Source organism: Epinephelus moara, chromosome 21, assembly GCF_006386435.1.
Source record: "Epinephelus moara isolate mb chromosome 21, YSFRI_EMoa_1.0, whole genome shotgun sequence".
Lineage (NCBI taxonomy): Eukaryota > Metazoa > Chordata > Actinopteri > Perciformes > Serranidae > Epinephelus > Epinephelus moara.
Window position 1 is genome coordinate 17,768,680 of NC_065526.1, and position 19,506 is coordinate 17,788,185.

At 41.2% G+C, this 19,506-nt stretch overlaps 1 protein-coding gene across 1 annotated transcript in view; it reads right to left on the minus strand.

Moving 5' to 3' along the window:
- Positions 1-800: 800 nt before the first annotated feature.
- The window catches only part of LOC126382442 (excitatory amino acid transporter 5-like), a 60,270-nt gene continuing 41,564 nt past the window's right edge, over positions 801-19,506 (minus strand). Inside the window, exons 3-8 of the mRNA XM_050032316.1 lie at positions 18,259-18,474; positions 10,287-10,329; positions 7,684-7,915; positions 7,321-7,420; positions 3,069-3,302; positions 801-999 (exon numbers count right to left, since the gene is read on the minus strand). Of these exons, the coding sequence (XP_049888273.1) occupies positions 801-999; positions 3,069-3,302; positions 7,321-7,420; positions 7,684-7,915; positions 10,287-10,329; positions 18,259-18,474 (1,024 nt within the window). The remainder of the gene's footprint in view (positions 1,000-3,068; positions 3,303-7,320; positions 7,421-7,683; positions 7,916-10,286; positions 10,330-18,258; positions 18,475-19,506) is intronic.

The window sequence follows — 19,506 nt, forward strand, 5'->3', positions numbered from 1 at the left end:
GTTGTACTGCTTTGTTTTCCCCTGGGTGGCTATTCTTTCCATGATTGCATTTTTGGCCTTTACAGCCATCAAGCCTCCTCTTTCCCCAATGTGGTGATGTCCCTGTGGTCATAGGGAAGTGCGGCACACATGGTGGTTGCCTAGTTACAGATCTTGAGAAGTGCATGACCGTGGCGTGCGCTGCAAAACTTTTAAAGCCTTCATGCTCAGTGTGAAGAGGACGATTATGTCATGTTCTGGTGTGTTAACCTCACACCAAAGGCACCACTGTGAACATAAAGCACACTTGAATAGAAGCACTGCACCGTGGGGCAGTTGAGTATGTCCAGTAAGCTCATGTTTCATACTGAAAAATTTGTGCTAATGTGGTGTACAGCCGGGCATTTCTCACATACACAAAATCCAAATACTTTGCAGTGTGAACGCACTTTATACTCAGTTTTATTTCGTATATTTCATATATGGTATAAGTAGGATGTTAGTATGTGAGGTCAAACACAGCCTAAGTGTGAGAGGTGTAAGAGGGTGCTACTTTTAGGTAATCAGCCCCTTTAAGCCCTTTTTTAACAAATTTATACAAGTTATCCAACAAAATTCATTACAATTGAGAAACTGCTGTTAAAAAGGTCTGGCAGTAATTTCCTTGCAGATATTTGGGAAAAGATCCAAGAGGATTTCATCTGTGCGTGCAAATATATTTCATTTCGTTTGTCTTTTCTCGCCTGCTGACATTTATTATAGTTTTTTTGAACAAAATAGAAATGATATATTAGCCAGTTCTGGCCTAAATTGAACCTGCCTTACCTGATCGTGATGATCTGTCCAAAGTCAAGCTCATAATTATTCACTTGGGCAATGAAAATGGCTGCCACGGCCTCGTAGAGTGCGGTGCCGTCCATATTAATGGTGGCCCCGACAGGCAGCACGAAGCGGATGATGCGTCTGTCGATGTGGTTGTTCTCAAGGAGGCACTTGAAGGTGATAGGCAGAGTGGCAGAGCTGTAGCAGGAAACAATACTTAATAACATGTAATACCACTTGATTATGGTGAGGAAAATATCATGTTCAGGCTTAAAATACATGTTTTTGGGGGGCACAATCCCTGCTGTCTTGATTTAAAAAACAAACAAAAAAACACCTGCTTTTTGTTCCACTATCCCTGACGAGACAGGTCACTACATAACACCTACATTTGGTACCTGAAAAGCAGATAGAAAAACACTCACTAGTTGAGACAAAAGACTAATGTTTGGTGACTAAGGAGCAGCAGGAAAAACACAGATGGCTTGCTACCAAACACCCACAGTTGGTGCCTAAAGTCACTGGAAGCTACAAAACAAAACAGCCACTGTAGCTACAAAACAGCCACTGGAAATACACTGACGGGGCACTGCCTAACACCAACATTCTGTGCCTTAAAACCAGTTGGAAAAAACCCTGATAGCTAGCTACAAAACACCAGTGTTTGGAACCTAAAAAGACTCTGGAAAACCACAGACAGGTCGTTAACAAACACCCATGTCTAGTGCCTAAAATGCCACTGGAGAAACACAGGCAGGTCACTACAAATCACCCGTGTTTGTTGCTGAAAAAGCCTCTGGAAAACACTGACGTGTCGCTACAAAACACCCATGTCTAGTGCCTAAAACACCACTGGAGATACACAGGCAGGTCACTACAAATCACCCGTGTCCATTGCTGAAAAAGAATCTGGAAAACACTGACGTGTCTCTACAAAACACCCATGTCTAGTGCCTAAAACGCCACCGGATAAACACAGACAGGTCACTACAAAACACCTGTGTTCGGTGCTGAAAAAGCCGCTGGAAAACACTGACATCTTGCTACAAAACACCCATGTCTACTGCCTAAAACACCTCTGAAGAAACACAGGCAGGTCACTACAAAACACCTGTGTTCGGTGCTGAAAAAGCCTCTGGTAAACACTGACGTGTCGCTACAAAACACCCATGTCTAGTGCCTAAAATGCCACTGGAGAAACACAGGTAGGTCACTACAAAACACCCGTGTTCGGTGCTGAAAAAGCCGCTGGAAAACACTGACATGTTGCTACAAAGCACCCATGATGGCGCCTAAAAAGCCAATAGAAAAACACCAGTGGGGGCTACTAAACACCCATGTTTGGTGCCTAAAACACTGCTGGAAAAACAGACAGGCCGCAACAAAAGATCCATGTTCAGTGCCTCAAAAAGCCAATTGAAAAACACAGATGGAGGGCTACAAAACACCCACATTTGGTGCCTTAAAAGCCACTAGAAAACACAGAGGGATTACAATATAACACTAAATGTTTGGTGCCGACTGGACACTACACTGGATCACTGTCACTGAAACATTGATATGGTGCGTAAAGAATGCGCAGCTATAATATATTCATTTCCATAAGCGTGCAATATCAACATTTTCTTCTGGTGACCGGGCTGTGAAAATCTGGAAACACTTTGCTTTGTCTGCGTTTTTCATTATGTCACCAGCGTTGCTTAGGGGAGACCCGAATGCTCCAAAAATATTTCATTTACATTGACCTCTCATTCATCTGTTGCAACACATACTCACACAACCCTCATAGTATTTCCCATTATCAGGAGAAGATATGAAGAGGAGTAAACCCTCTGACACTTAAAAAGGCTGCAAGGTGAGTGTGGTTAGATAGCCAATCATAGCATACGAGGCAGCCCAGAGGTGGTGCATGAGGTTAAAAGGGTCGCAGTGAAACCCAACAAACATCCATTTCATTCAAGGACAATTCCATTATCCACTCCATTCATGCTCGCAATATAGTTTAAAAGCATGTCTATACTCGGCACTTAGTCGCTCAGTTACTTTTCTTTCTTTTTTTTTGTGGGTGAACCATAAACTTATATGGTTGCACTCATTCGAAGATGTTCCGGTAAACAACATGACGGAAACACAAATACTATAGGTGACCTGACATGGTAATTATGTATGTTCACAGAGTCCCCACATTTATAAATCACTATGTTTATAAATAAATACAAATCCAATGCAGAGTTTAATTTGTGAAAAGTCAGATCTGACACTTTTACCTGGAGGAGGTGGCCAATGAGATGAGCAGGGCCTGCAGGATGCCTCTGATGTAAACGATGGGGCTCTTCTTAGTGATGAAGAAGTACATGGCGGGCAGGATAAACAGACCGTGCAGCACCAAGCCCATTACCACCGTAATGGCGTAAAAACCCAGCTTCTTCCCCATGGCTGAAGGGTCGTCCATTTCCAGGATCTTACCGGCAACCAGAAACACGATGCCAAAGGGGAAATACCTGTGACGGACGGAGGGAAGGTATGAGTGCACGGTCACAAAATGACGGCTACAGTATCAGCTTTTATTTAAAATGATGACAGACGTTTTGATATTGTTGTTATGTTTTGCTGTTGTTACATGTGATTTCTGTTCACTTCAATTCATGTAGAATGTTCACCTTTTTCTGATTCATATTCTATGGGGGCATGTGAGTCAAGTTTTCTTCACAATTTCAAGGTAACACATGATGAATAACTGATATGCAAATGGTCATTTTGCAGGTTAAGTCTTCCTTTAAGTCAGTATTTTTCTCGTCTTAACGTTCCGACAAAATCAAACATGTTTAGTATTATTATATATTTTTAGCCTTGGCTAATGTCTAATGATGTGAACTCTGACAACAACCAATAGCTGCGCTTTCTCTCGCACCAAGCAGGAAACTGGGTAGACATAAACATGGAGGGGACTGCAGGGAGGTACAAGAATGTGAACAAGTTTTGGTTCTCTTATACTGTAGAGAAGGAGGAGAAACTGGTGGAGTGAACAAGAGGCAGTGTTTAATTCGGCATGTATCTGTTATTTTAGTGAAAAATCTTAATCTCTGAAATGGTTCACCTTTCATTCCCATGCTCTCCTCCTGCTAAAATAGCTCAGCCTCCGATGGACGTGGTAGTGTAAAGTTTGTACATGAATACAGTTTGTTTTTATAGGTTATATTGATGCCGAATTGATGAGAAAACTGACGCCTTTTATCTTGTGTCTCTAGAGTTATGTGTTTTTGCAGACACGTGAGGAATTGTAAATTTGTGATATTTCTTAAAGGGATTTTGGTGTGGTATTTTCCACCTGAAGCAGGATGGGAACTAATCTCAAAAGGAATCTAATTGTAGTCTTGTAAATAGTGACACTGCAAGATCCCCAGTCTGCAAAATCTTACAGTCTATGACTAAAAATTCACTTTGTCTTTAGATGTCACAGGGTGTCAGACTCCAGTCTTTTTAAGTCTTTTCAAAGTCTTTTAGTATGTGGTAGGCATAAATCACATGACAATGAAGATACATCATCTAGGTACCATGTGTTTTTTTGAGTGTTTTTATTTGAATTGCTTTTAATCATTTAATCAGATGCATGCTTGAGAAAGCTGTGTCTCTGTTACTGCATGCAGCATTTTTTTCCTACTGCCCCTGAAGTGCGCAGTGACAACACAAAACAAGCAACAGGTGTGGGACGTGCATGAAAAGGAATAACAGGCAAGCTGGGGACTCAACACCGAGGCCTACGGCAGAGAGAGATGGAGTGAAACCTCGGGGCCAGTGCAAGTCACGCTGCAACTCTCCAGAGACGAGCCACTGGAGCCTGAAGCGCAGGAGCCAATATCTGTTCAGCATGAATACTCCAGCCTGGAGCCTTTTTGCTGCTACTTTAGAGGAAGGAAGCTTGAGTAACATAAGCGTACGGTGACTGGTTCAACACATGAGCCAAATCAGCATCGGCACCTGGCATTTTCAAAAACCTGTTGGCTGTTAACAGATAACACAAACAACAGCTCATAAAAAAGAATAACAAAACTGTCATAATACTGGGTTTTTGTTCATATTCTGTCATCCTATAGACTTTGTTTTGGAGTTTTCTGTTAGTGTTTCTTGAACCTCTTGTTTTCTGTTTTATTTTGTTGTGTCATGTCCGGTTTTACTTCCTGTCTTTGTGTGTCTTCCCGCCTGTTGTCTGTCACACCTGTCTCGTTAGTCCTTCCCTGTTCCCAGAGTCTTCCCTTCACACCTGTTCTGTATCAGTCTTGTTTGCTCCACCCTAGTGTTTCCAACCACACCCTTGTTGTCAGCCAGTCCCCTTTTCCCTCCTCTTGCCCGTGTCCTCCTACTCCAGCTGTGTCTTGTTCTTGTGATTAGTTTTCTGTGTCCATCCATCCATCCATCCATCCATCCATCCATCCATCTGTTTCCCTTTGTTCCTCATCAATTTTGGATGTTTTTCATCAGCTTTATTAAAGCTCGGTTTTTGTTTGACCTCAAACCCGCCTGCTGCTCTGCATTTGGGTCCTTCCTGATCTGACATTTGACAGAAAACATGGACAAATGGACTGACACTAAAGTCAAGGCCTCACTCGGCATATATGTGACATGAGAAATACAACACGGTTTTGACTTGTCAGAGCAAAATAAAAGAATATTTGATAGCATTTGTTCTTAATCTGCTATCTTAGGAATCCACTACATCCATCCTGGCAATGTAGAGATAAAATAAAGACACTTAAACAGGATTACAAGAAGGAAAGGGTGCTTTCAGACCTTGAGTTGTCTTGCTTTGGTCCGAATCAGGGACTGATTTTGTCACAAAGTTGCATAATTGCCTAGAGTTGGTTTGTGTTCTCACGGCAGCATTTACAAGCGGACCAGATAAAATGCCTTGAGTGAGAAAGCTGCTCTTGATTGGTCAGAATTTCCATGTGGGAAAAATCCAGGAAGTAAACAAAATGTTGAAGAAGAGTACACTTGCAAGATAAATGTGACACTTTCTAATGTCACAATGGAGGGACACCTACGCAGGTTGATTTTAGCGCTGCTCATCGTGGACTATATTGCTGTCATTGTTCATTTTAGTCAAACCATACAGTTTGAAAACGAGGCGCGGCTCCAACTAGAAAACAATGTTTTGATGCATTGGATGTGCTGAATGTGCATATTAAGGCAGTACAGGAGGAGGTGCACATTAATAATCCTCCAGAACTGTAACATGCTCATGTTTAACCCAAACAATGTGTCATGTGACTGCAGTTGGTTCGGATCAAGGTCGGATCACGCTTGTTGTTTTGGTGCACACCCGAGTGCGATTGCTATGTTCATACCTGCCCAAATGAACTGCACTTAGGGGGCAAACAAACTTGAGTTCAATTAAACCGAACCAAACAGGGCAGGTGTAAAAGCACCCTAAGACTCCAACAACCAAAAAAGATCAAGTGGAATAACAAACTAGATGCCATCCTTGGCCCCAGACCAACATATTCTGGTAAGATGGGCACAAAGGATTCAGCAATCGGGCCCTTGGATGCCATTTCCAGTGACACCGGGAGCTGCAGTCTGCCTGTGGAAGTCCCTTAAGAAGGTTTGCAGCTCCTTGTACACGTGGCAACACATAAAGAAAATGCTTACGAGTAACACAGTTAACGTTATATAACTTAGAAAAGCACCGAATGGGTTGCTTGCTTCAGTGTTTGCTTAATCTAGCACCCAACTAACATCAGTTGGTTAATTGCGAGATTAAAAGCAGAGTAAGGCCCCAATCACACAGACAGGTTTTTGGCAGTTGGAGACACATTTTTGTAATTGTTTTTAAGGAGAATGAAGCTTTGTGCTCGTGGTGTTTGCGCTGCAATGTGCCTCACGCTGGCATTTTTGCTGGAGCACTCTGAATTCCTTGAGTTGAGGCGGGCCTTCTGCGGTGGTCATGACAACAGGGTTATAGTTGGTAAACAATGGAGGAGAAACTTGTTGTAGCGGTTGCTGGATACCCAGAGCTACAGTATAAGGCCCGATGATAGACAGCAGATTGTCAAACTGCCCCTGAGTTTCCTTTAAAATGTGCCTGGAAACAGCCATCATGGAGGTGAAGCTCCTGGACCAACTGGTGGTACTCCCCATGATCCACCCTCTTTTTTAGCATCTCATGTACCCACACAGATCTCTGTTTCCCTGTGACCAACAAACTATTTACTGACAGCCTCTCACCCTCAACCAGAGCTACAGCAAGTACCCTCTGCCTCAACATTTTAGGAACTAGCTACTAATTAATGTGGAAAAAATAAACGTTTAATGTGTGATCGGGGCCTAAATGAAGTAGATATAGGCTTACATCACTTCAGTTTTCCTACTGGTGGTGCGTATGCAAACGGAAAAAAACCCCTTGAGGGTATGTAGTTCTCGGGGCAGTTCTACTTAGGGAGTCCCCAGAATGTTTGGGCCAAAACGACTTCTTTTATTACTTTATTTTGGTGCTGTTTACTTCCAATATACAACTCTTACCAGATGACAATGGCGACAATCTTCAGAACGGCCTCATTCAAACTCTGGCAGAAGTTGACCAAAGCGCTTCCATTGGGTCCCATCCTTCCTAACATTATCCCTGGATTAAAAAAACAAACATGTTGCATTCACGAATGGATGAATGCATCAATCAAACACATGCAACGAAGCACTCAACAGTGAAGAGTGATGAGTGTTGTCATTTTATTTGTTCTCTGCCTTCCTCGTGAGAGAGCAACACAATATAAACTAAATTATGCAAATATATACTGCTGGTGCCAAGGCTTCTATTATGCTGTTTATTTACATATTTATTGTGTATGTTACTCAAGCTGGTGTGCAGTATCCATGCCAACCACTTACCCATGGTGGCGGAGAAAATTACAATCCCCAGCACATTCATGCCTTCACTGGTACCAGGGGATGTTTTCATGATCACGTCAGGAGGCGGCGTGAGATCCAGGGAAAAATTCTGGACGTCTGTGCCGTTGTCATCCTGGATGCCATAGATGTAGACCCTGCGAGTGGTGGTCTCATCCAAGAGCTGAGCCACCGTCGGTTTGGGGATGAGCTCTGGGACTCGCTGGGTTCGATACTTGAAATCAAAACAGAGCACAGGCCCCAACGTCAGCACAAGGATGATAAAAACATGGATATTTAAAGCAGCAGATTCACACATTATAATGGCGAATCAGAGGTGTTAACATTTAATTAGGCACATTACAGTGGTGAAATGACAGTAATCGCAGTAGACACTGTTATTTTATAATCTCCGTTTCTATGGTATTTTCTGATAAAGGTGATTGCTCTTTCTCCCCCTATATGCTAATGTTTATTTTTACTGTTTATCTGAAACAAATAATTGCTTGGTGAAAGAGAAAACAAGAAATATTGCACAGATATGCAAAGGGCCACATGGATATTTTGCATTCTTTCTGCAGTCGTTACGCATCTTTTCGTGTGATTTTATGTCTCCTGTGGTTGTTTTGTGTCTCTCCGAGGTAATCTCTTGTCTCTTTTGGTTGTTATTTGTCTCTCTGTTTGAGTCTCTTCCTGGTCAGTACATGTTAATTTGAGTGACATTTTGCACTTGAAATCCAGGGGTCCCCTGAGCCTTTGGGCCCCTGGGACTGTATCTGTTAGACCCATTCAGTAATTCATCCATGCTCAACAGTGACCATTAAAGGAACAGTTTTGGTAAATGCACTTACTCGCTGTCTTTGCCGACAGTTAGATGCAAAGTTTTAGACCACATGTCTACATATGAAGACTAGCTTTGCTTAGCATAAAGACTGGAAAATAGAAAACAGCTGGCCCAGGGTTTTTTTTTGTACAGTTTAAACAAACAAGAACATGTTTATTCTTCAGAGAAGTAATTTGTTGCTAGCTGTTTGCAGTCTTTGCTTTAAGGGGGCAGTTCACCCCTAATTAAAAAATACATATTTTTCCTCTTACCTGTAGTGCTATTTATCAGTCTAGATTGTTTTGGTGTGAGTTGCAGAGTGTTGGAGATATCAGCTGTAGAGATGTCTGCCTTCTCTCCAGTATAATGGAACTAGATGGTGCTCAAAGTGCCAAAATGTGTGTCTTTCCAGAAATCATGACCTGGTTACTCAAGATAATCCACAGACCTTGTTGTGAGCAGTTTCATGTAGGAACTATTTTCTTTCCACCAAACTACACCAGCTAACCGTATTAATGGTAAAAATTAAAAAGTAAAAGTAATCACTAGGATTTTAAAGTCGATCCTAAAACAAACATCTAGTTCCATTATATTAGAGAGAAGGCAGACGTCTCTACGGCTGATATCTCCAACACTCTGCAACTCACAGCAAAACAATCTAGATTGATAAACAGCACTACAGGTAAGAGGAACAATATGTAGTTTTTTCCCTTTAACCTTTTAAACTATTGGTGCTGTTTGTGTCAAAGTTTGTTTACTGCTCTGTCCCTTCTTTCTATTCTCCGGGCCCCTCCATTTTTTTCATCCCTTAGACTTTGCTTCCTTTCCTCATCAGCCGACTCCTGAGAAATCTGCTCACAAAGGCTTTTTAACTTAATTGAAATGCATCTGTTCCTGCTCCACGCATGAGTGCCATATGATCAAGACAGCCCTTGAGCACGCTACTACAGTATCTCATTCTTCTAAACCTGTTCCTACTTCCCTAAACAGCTCTGCCTTGTCTCTTCTACTCAACTCTCACCTGTGTCTCATTCCCTCTTCAGCCAGTCTCCACAAGTACCTGTCCAATTCCTTTGTTCCTTTGTCAAATCATCATTGATTGCAATGTGGGTTTCCTGTTACCTGACTGCTACATGTTACCTGTCTGCTTGCAACCGAGTTGCTGGAATAAATATTGGCATTGTACAAGTCTGCAAGCCATGCATACGTAACATTTGTCAATTATTATGTAGCTGATGTGTTGGAAATTTATATTTCTTTGTTTCACCTACACTGAATACCTAAAAATACCTGGATTTGGTGGCACAATCACAGCTGGAAGTGCCGCCAATATCACGCTAAAAAGCACCCGTTTTTGTTGATTGTTGGTCTCGAACAGTGGTTTGCAGCTTGGCAGTCGTCTCACCAAGGGGTCATGTTATCCACCATCCCAATGACTAAGTCAGCTCATACATGTAATCTAAGCTACATCACTTTGAAAACATTGATGTAATATATATGAAACATACAAATCTATTGTATTTGTGGTTTCTTCTGGTGACTGGACTGCTGCTTGTTACCCATCTGCAGCATCTACTGCCTCACTTGGACTATTGATGCCTTACGCCTCATCCATACTCTGGTTTGTCCAGTAAACCACTAACTTGTCCTGTTGCCTCCTCATCTGTCTGCATGTGGGTCCAATCTCTCTTGGCCCACACGCCAGCTGTGACAGTTTGCACTTTGAACATCTTTTTTCCAATTTTATTTTTAGTGTGTCTTTGCCTTCAACATTTTTGCTTACCTGTTGAAAAGTAGCTTGAACCAGGTTGGCTGGAAACATGTTGCTGGGGAAGAGAATGATGAGAAATGTTTAGTGGATGGCAGATATATATATATATATATATATATATATATATAAGTATTCTTTAGGTAAAATATCACAGAAACACATGCAAGGAAACAATTGTTGAATGTAAAGAAATATGTTTTGAAGCAGAATTATTAATGCCATCATGAAACCATGCAATATGAAATTTTATAACTACGTTCGGGGACAAAGACCACACCTCAATCTCATCCATTTCTGCACTTAAAGTATTTAAGCACACCTTATCAGCGACCCTAATTTCTCCCATCATTCCCCTCACCTTCCTTCCTTCCTTGTCCCTTCATCCCCTCATGCCCATCATCCATTTTGTGTAATAAACCAATTGCAACCTTTAACTCTATTGGCGTGGTCTATGTTCATGAAATGTCCATGGCCACAAAGTACTCTGCGAAACATTATTAGCAATATCACTTAATCTGTATCTCCTCTACCCTTGAAAATTAAAACACGTATTGATTCTCTTCTGTACAACTCGTATGTTACTGGCATTAAATCAATGTGTGGAAATTACTGAGGGATGGCAGCTTTCACCAGGAGCCAGCTCAATAATGCTCCTCATGTCCCCGATGGTTTGTGCCGTCAGTCTGCATGTTTTTCTGCATCGATCCTGGCACAGGAAGTTATTAACAATTTTCATTATTTTCGCTGTAAGCTACTCAGATAGTAGGAAGGAAATACACTTAAATAACTGTCCTGTAAAGCCCACTTTTGTTGCAATATTTCAGCCGAGCAAAAGCATATCGAGTGCTCTGCCTGCAAGGGGTAACTGCGGCAGAGAGGACTCAGGTGCTCAGTGACAAAGGAGCAGGAAGGAGTGAAACCTGAAGATGGAGGAGCAGGTGGAGCAAGGAGACGTGGGCAAAGTGAATAAAAAGAGGAACTATGGATATGTGGAGTGGAAAGAGAATGGATGCCTAAAAACCAGTGCTGAGATAAAAACTCGAGAACCTAGTTTGCATGATATCCATGTGCATGTGTGACTTTCTTGCAGGTTCCTCCCACAGTCCAAAGACATGCTAATCAGCCTAATTACACACTCTATATTGTGGTGATCTGTCTGTATAATTGTGACATGTGATTGTGACATGTGCTGGGTGTACTCCATCAACTCCTGCACAATGTGAGTGATATGGTTCAGCCTCCCTGTGACCCTGCACTGTATGAATAATGTATGGATGGGCAGAGATATACTGTAATTACTGTCATCCCATTTCAATCACATACTCCAATGATTTTTATGTGTGCTTTTGCTCTTTTCAGATGATTAAATTGGACCTTCGTTTACGTTGCATTGCTACAGAGCACTGTAGTGTTGTCACGTGGCAGAGAAAAAGGGCTAGGTCACCACAGGTGTACGTTTATTACACTGGAATGATAATTAGATGGACACAAATAGAATGAACGTCTCTTATTTGCTGCTTGTAGGCTGCTATGGCTCAAGGCAACACGTTAAAGTGTCTTTGGGAAGGATACTAGTTCACCAACAATAAAGAACTTAATATCTGTCAATTAAGCCTTTATTTAACCAGGAAGTCCCTTGAGATAGAAATGTTGAAGTACTCCCAATCGATATAGTATTTGCTGCAGATTATTCACAGCCCTGAAAGCAAACCCTTAATGTACTGTATATTTTTAAAAAAATTAAAAAGTGTTTTGCAATGAAAACAAAGACCAATATAATAATACAGTAAAACAAACGGGTATAAACAATTTTATACAATAACAATTTTATCTTTGTGAAACACTTCATTTTGAACTGTCTTGATTCATCTTTCCAGTGTTCCAACAATCAACACTTCTAATTTGGCTGAAATAAACCCTTAACTCACCCAGTTAGATGTGAAAATATGCTGCCTCTGTGCACGCTAAAATTACTTACTCAAAATTACTTCATCAAAATAGAGTCTGGTTGGTGTGGCAATAGCGATTGTGCAGCTGTTTCTGGTTCAACAAAAAGGATCTTCCTCTTTAAGAAAAAGGTCTATCTCTGCAGTCAGACACTTGGAATAACAGTCCGAGCTCGTCGGTGGCAAAACTAAGCATCTTTAGGGGACATAAATTAGTGGTGCACAAATGCTCTGAGTGATTGATTCCAGTGTCAGTAGGATCAATGCCAGCAAAGGAATCAAATTCTCTCTTCTACATTGCACCCATTTGCATTTCAAGAGTAAAACTGTATGTTTAATGTAATGTTTTCTGTTGTCGTGAGCACATCTAGTGGACGCACTCTTTGCTACCCCTGTTGTTGTCGTGCTATGTGCACTCAAACAACACGCCGCACACCCTGACTTTGACACATAATTGCAGTAACGGCCACGAGAAAGTGAACTTGGAGCTGCAACAGAAAAAAGGGAGGAAAAGGGAAATGCTTCATCATCCAGACCCCTGACACAGAAACACCTGTATTGTTGCTAAGTTAATATTTTAGTCAGTTTGGATCTTCTGCATGTGGGCAGCACGGTGGTGCAGTGGTTAGCATTGTTGCCTCACAGCAAGAGGGTTCCTGGCTCGAACTGGGGTGTGGGTGTGTGGACATGTTTCCCTGTGTCAGCATGGGTTTTCTCTGGGTATTCCGGCTTCCTCCCACAGTCCAAAGACATGCAGGTGACTCTAAATTGTCTGTAGGTGTGAATGTGAGTGTGAATGGTTGTCTGTCTCTATGTGTCAGCCCTGTGATAGTCTGGAAATCTGTCCAGGGTGATGAGCAGAGGAAATCTCCACTCATCGCTAGGCTAATTTACACAGTGTAAAATGCCATAGGCTCTAGGCTGACCAAACGTCCTCTGTTGCCCGGACATGTCCACTTTTCATGTCGGGGGGTGTTTATAAATTGATGATAATGTCTGGTTTTCCGTGTGTGTGTGTGTGTGCGTAATCCCCGAAGGGCTGCCTTATCGGCTGATCTCCAACACTCACAACGAGGAAGCAGCAGACACTGGCGGCGCAGCATTATTCTTATTCTTATTATTCTTATTCTTCCAAGAATCCAAAGCGCAAGTGCAGCTTCACAGATGAACTGCAGAAAAAATTCCCAACGACCTGGTCGGGATATATGGGAGGCTGAGTGCACCGTGTGCAAAGCTGGCACATATGATTCTGTGTATAATAAAGGTGCCGGGGAGCTCAAAGTTGGATTTTCTAATACAGAAGAAGTATTATTTAGACCATTATTTCATATTATTTATTTATTTATTTGTCCAGTAAGACAACTTTACAAGTTGATTTTTCTAATACAGAAGAGACATTATTTCTATCATTATTTCATTCCAGAGATTTTACATTTATATTTATTTTTGTACAATTGAAACTTGTAAAAAGATTATTATTTTAGGGATAATAAAAGCAAGTTGAGTAACCTCTGAGAAGCCTATCTAAATTTCTGTCTTTGAGAGATATTATTTTGTAATATAACTGAATTTTCTATCCATACATATAAACTTTAAATCTATTAAAATTATAAGGCATCTTTGAGTAAACTGCGAGTATCATTTAAGTAGGCTATCTCGTGGCCGGGGCGAGTGTCCTCTTTTTTGGAAATCAAAATATGGTCACCCTAACTCGTGCTAATAACGTTAGTATGTTACATTTGTTTGGAAAACATGTTTAGTATAAGACAGTTGTTTTGTCAGTGAACCTTGTGAGCTATAATGGAGCTGAATTTTGCACCGTTACCTTTGTTAAATGTTGCTGTTGTCCCTGGCTTTATATGAGTAGAGGAAAAGTCCATTGGCTGCTAGGCTAATTTATACAATGTAAAATGCCTTAGGCTTGTGCTAATAACATTAACATGTTGTATTTGTGGGGAAAATGTGTCCAGATGAAGACAAGTGTTTATCTGTGAATGCTGCGAGTTATAGTAAATCACACGTGGACCTGATTGTAAGATGATTTCTGCCCTCAGATCTGCACTGGGTTGTACATTAGTTTGATAGATAAGGGCCAATAACACTAGCAGTGACACAAAAACACAGATTTTTAATATCTGCCTTTCAGTGTCAGATTAATTCATTCTAAATAATAATTAGCACTTTGGTGAGAATCTTTGACAACAAGAATAAATAAACAAAAAATGTACAAAATATACATTGAATCAGCAGCGACATTGTCTCCATCTTTCTATGGAGTGTTTTGTTTGTGGTCAAGGCTGCTGCCTTTTAAATGCATGCCCCTGAATACAATACATCATGCTCATTCTTTATGCTCAGGAGAGTGTCTGTCAATCACAACAGAATCTGCGTTGCATTAGCGCTGGGTGTCAATCCCACATCAACACAGAGGTTGGATCACAATCGAAACTCAGACAGCATATTTCAGACGCAGAGAGATTAAAGGCATATTGTGTTTTGCAGCTCGTGCATTTACTTAAAAGACATATGGCGAAGATATACTGGGACAATATGGTGCAGCTCGCTCGACTGTAGTGTTGTGTGTTTTCTGTGGATTTGACCACTTAGCCACTCAGCAGCGTATCCTGTGTCCGAGACAGAGCAAAGCAGGCTAATGAAGCACTTGACTCCAGTGCCCTTAATACAACGAAATATGCACACATTCATGCATACTGTGCTTATTATGCATTATCATCACACACACAAACACACACACGAGTGCAGGCAGTTGGGCCCATTTGTGAGTGCACCGATATAGTATGCCTGCACGATAGATGAAGGCTGTAAAGAAGCTTTGCCGGATAAATCCAAAGCACAGCTGTGCTCTGTAAAACACACACACACACACACACACACACACACACACACACACACACGCACTGAGAACCGTGAACGACAGAGCTTCACCTCTGCCACATGATCAGTACATAGTTGGATTTCATGGACTTGGCCAGTTTATTGCTCCCTCTTTTTACATTCAGATTCAAAGTGACTCATTCAAAAAACAATTATTCTCACAATGATTTAATTTTGTTCTCAAAATTCTCAAGCATGTCAAAGACAATAGCAAAATCAACAAAGGATAAAAAGAATTACAAGAATTAAATGACAACATGAACTATCTTTCAAATTAAAACACACTGTTTGTAGCTCATTGTGCATTTTGTGGTCAAATATCATGATAAATTTAAATATTCTGGTGGTGAAGTCGCAGCTCAGCCGCTTTCTGCGTTACAGGCCGTCGTCTTTATCCCACTGACCGACTGTCACACTGACACAGTGGCTCTCAGAGGCTCACCGTCATGTTTCTCACTGCACAGCTGACCCAGGTTCACCTCAAACACACCCGCTCCATCCTTCAGCAGCGCTAATTAGCTTAGCACAATAACCCACTGGCACACGAGGCTCCAGGCTTTGTGCTCTGACCTCAAGCACTTCCTCGACTTCAGTCCTCGTGAAACGGCACGCAGAGGGAGACATTTACATAAAATAGCTTTAAATGAACGTGTGGCGTGTGCAGCATCTGTAATGAACATGCTGACATTTGCACAGCGCTCTATTTCACACAATCTCTCAAAAGAACATACAGAGCAGAAAATACTGTTTACTCTCAGGGCTTAAAATACCTTTTTAGTCTGCTTTCATTTGTGCTGATAGTCGATACGTGTTTATGTTTTTATCGATTTTTCCTTTTTTATGAAAATGATCTCGTGCCAGTTTGTTGAAATTCTGACCAAAGTTTGATGACTCTGAGCCTTTCCATTCTATTGACAATCATTTGCCCCAGGACCAATGGATGTTGCCTTGTATTTGGAACACATTCTCACTCCGACCTCGTCACATATTGATGTTTTGTCCTGATACGACATGTGTTGGTTGTTGACGTTCTTGGATGTTCTGCCTGTTACATGCATTGTCTTCTTTCAAAATACACTTCCATTTTCACAGGAAATTTAACGTTTACATTCTGTCTCTTTCAAAATAAAAGCACTACGTAAGTACAATACCGCAAAGTGACTTTTTTTCCCCTCCAACAACTAATGCATATGGTTGGGTTTAGGCAACAAAAGCACGTGGTTAGGTTTAGGAAAAAAAGAACAAGGTTGGGCTTTATAATCTTACGTGACATGAACACCGCTCTCCCGGGTGAAGGTTGGTGATTGTTGGACCCGTCCACCACCTTAACTTTTGTTCTTGTCCCACCCCATTTCCCCCTGACGCCACCGAGTGCCCTTAAACTATAACGGTGACCGGCTGTGCATCATGGCGACGTTAAAGAACGACTTTTTTTCTCAGTGTCTGGCGCTGCAAGTCACTGCCCAAGTGCTGGATATTAATGACTTCAGAGTGAGACCGGGTTGGTATTTGATTAAATTTTGTGATGAATTTTTTCATTTTCAGACTCAGGGAGTATGCATTTCATTATCCAAGAGTTACATCATCAACTGTGATTCCATCATGCACATATTTAATTTCATTTCCATTCCCTGGCCCAACTTACAACGCATATAACTGCCATAATAATTATCTCAAAATAAGTGTTAATCAATGATGAAACCAGACTGTAAGCATGTGTGGTGGTTGCTAGTGGAAGTCTAACATCTGTATTTCAGCAGTCAGGCCAGCTAACGTTATACGCCTTTGTTGGTATGTCAGCGCTAGGGTTGACTTATCAAACTTCATGATATTTTGTGTCAAAAACCTAAAAAAACCCAAACAAAGATAAACCCAAAAATTTTCATAGAAAACGTTGGAGTAACTCAGGTTCCTTATATTAAATTTCTAGGGGTAATAGTAGACGAAAAACTAACTTAGACATACCATATTGAACTGAAGCCAATTGGTGTTATAACTAGAGTTTGTTCACTGGTTGATCAGTCCTGCTTTGCTGGAAAAAAAGTGACTCATCTGCTTCTCTTTTTAGAAAATATCAGCTTTCATCAATTTTTAATGTGAGCATAAACCAGACTTATGTATTCATGTATGAATATGTACATCTAACTCATGACTTGCCGAGTGTTTTCCAGAACTATTTCTTCCTCAGACATTCACTCATATTCCACAAGACACCGTCATATTGTCTGACTTGTCTGAATCAGTGTTCATTGAAATACAGAGGAGCATCTCTTTGGTGCAACCTTCCTCCATCTCTGCAATCAACATCTACATAATTGTTATTCGGAAAACATCTGAAAAGGACTCTGATTTGCAAAGACTCAAAACTTCATTGATTCAATTGTAATTTGTTGTTTTTTGTTGTAAATTGCACATCTTTAGCAATTTTGCAATACGTCTTAGTCTGGAACTTTTGTTTAGTTGTGCAGTCTTTGCTTTTATCTTTTTCTTTTAATGTGTGATTGCTGTTATTATAGGGGCGGTATCTTCATAAGCTATTTGTATGGCATGTTTTAACTTTAAATTTCTTTTTTCTGTATTTTCTATTCATATATGTGCAAATAAACTAAACTTAACTAAACTGAACGCATCATTAAGAAGTAAAATAATAGGAGAAAAGTTCTAAAACATGTGCATAAATAAGCCAGTTAGAGCGCCTGTGCAGAGATCAATATTTCAAGAAGTAAGCTGAGTCAATAATATAGTTCCTCAGCTTCGTTATCAACTGCTATCCCACAGAGGTACCTCTAGGTCCCACCTGTTAGATGTGCAGAGAGAAGCAATTACCAGTAAGGAGGAAAATCTGACACTGAACTCCTTGTCTGACTTTGTTTATCTCATATTTATGCATCTTGTGAGTAGTAGGTGGTGTGTTACACGGAACTTTAAAGGCCCTCATGGTGGACCACAGTTGGAGAGATGGAAAAAATAATAAAGATGGTCAATTAGTTAATTTATTTAAGTGTTTTTTACATCTCCAACACATGAACAGACAAGACACCACATGGCACCCCAGTTTGAAATTATATTTAAATGTTCCTACAAGGATGGTGACAGTTTCCTCTGAGCTAACATGTCAAAGAAAATACGTGACAGTCGCTTACCGGATGAGATCCAGCAGAGCGTCAGCAGAGCTGGTCATCGGCTTCTTGCTGTCCTCAGAGTCCTCCTTCTGAGCAGCTCCGCCCGGGTGGATGATGTACACCATGACGATGCCCACGACCACGGCAACAAAGGTGGTCCAGAGGTAGTAGGAGATGGTCATGATGCCCAGGCGGCTAGAGCACTTGGCATCCAAGGCAGCCAGACCTGACATCAAACTGAAGGAGAGGAAGCGGGAACACACACACACACACCAAGGAAAAACAGGGGGACAAAAAGACAGACAGGGGACGTGGACGTTAATATTAGAAAAGCGAGAAGCACTTTGTGAAATCACTGCTTGAGAACTACTTTATTCTGCCTCAGTTTTTAGAAGTGGCTACTTTGAAAACTGAATCTCAGCTTCCCTGCAGAGACAGGCTGAATAAAAAAATGTTAGGTCATTGGTCATTTAGTGTCCATCTGCACTCAAAGCATTCATGGAGCAAAGAAATAAATGGCACCAAATTGCACATTTAAAGGAACACTTCACCCCTGAACAAGCATTTTTATATCAATTACTCATCACGAGTTACATTGAAGTTGTGTTTTCCTGGCTTTGCCCCCCCCCCCCTCCCCCCCATTCAAACATTTTAGACAAACATAACACATAAAATATCCTTATGACGTATATATACACACATACAAACACATGCACACTCTTACCCTGGCAGCCAGCCCTCAACATCACCTGCCAGACGCCCCAAACCTCATACTACAGCAGCTGAATATCTTACTATATCTTACTATCTTACTATATAATGACAAAAACTCTGTCTGTCTGTGGGTGTGTCTGTTCAACGTTTTTCTCCTCACTGACTTGGTCAATCCATATGAAATTTGGCACAGTGGTAGAGGGTCATGGGAGGATGCGAATGAAGCAATATTACATCAATTGGCCAAAGGGGGGCGCTATAGCAACCAATTGAAATTGCAAACTTTGAATGGGCATATCTCATGCCCCGTATATCGTAGAGACATGACACTTTGCACAGAGATGCCTCTCCTCATGAGGAACAAATTTACCTAAGGACCCATAACTTCCGGTTCTACAGATTTTCCGCCATTTTGAATTTTTTGAATAATACTTAAAATCGATCTCTTCCTAGGAAGTTTGACCGATCTGCATGAAACTCGGTGAACAAAGGCAATGAATATTGTGGAGGGCGTGGCTCATCACATAAAGGTGTATAACATCTCAAGGGTTTCAC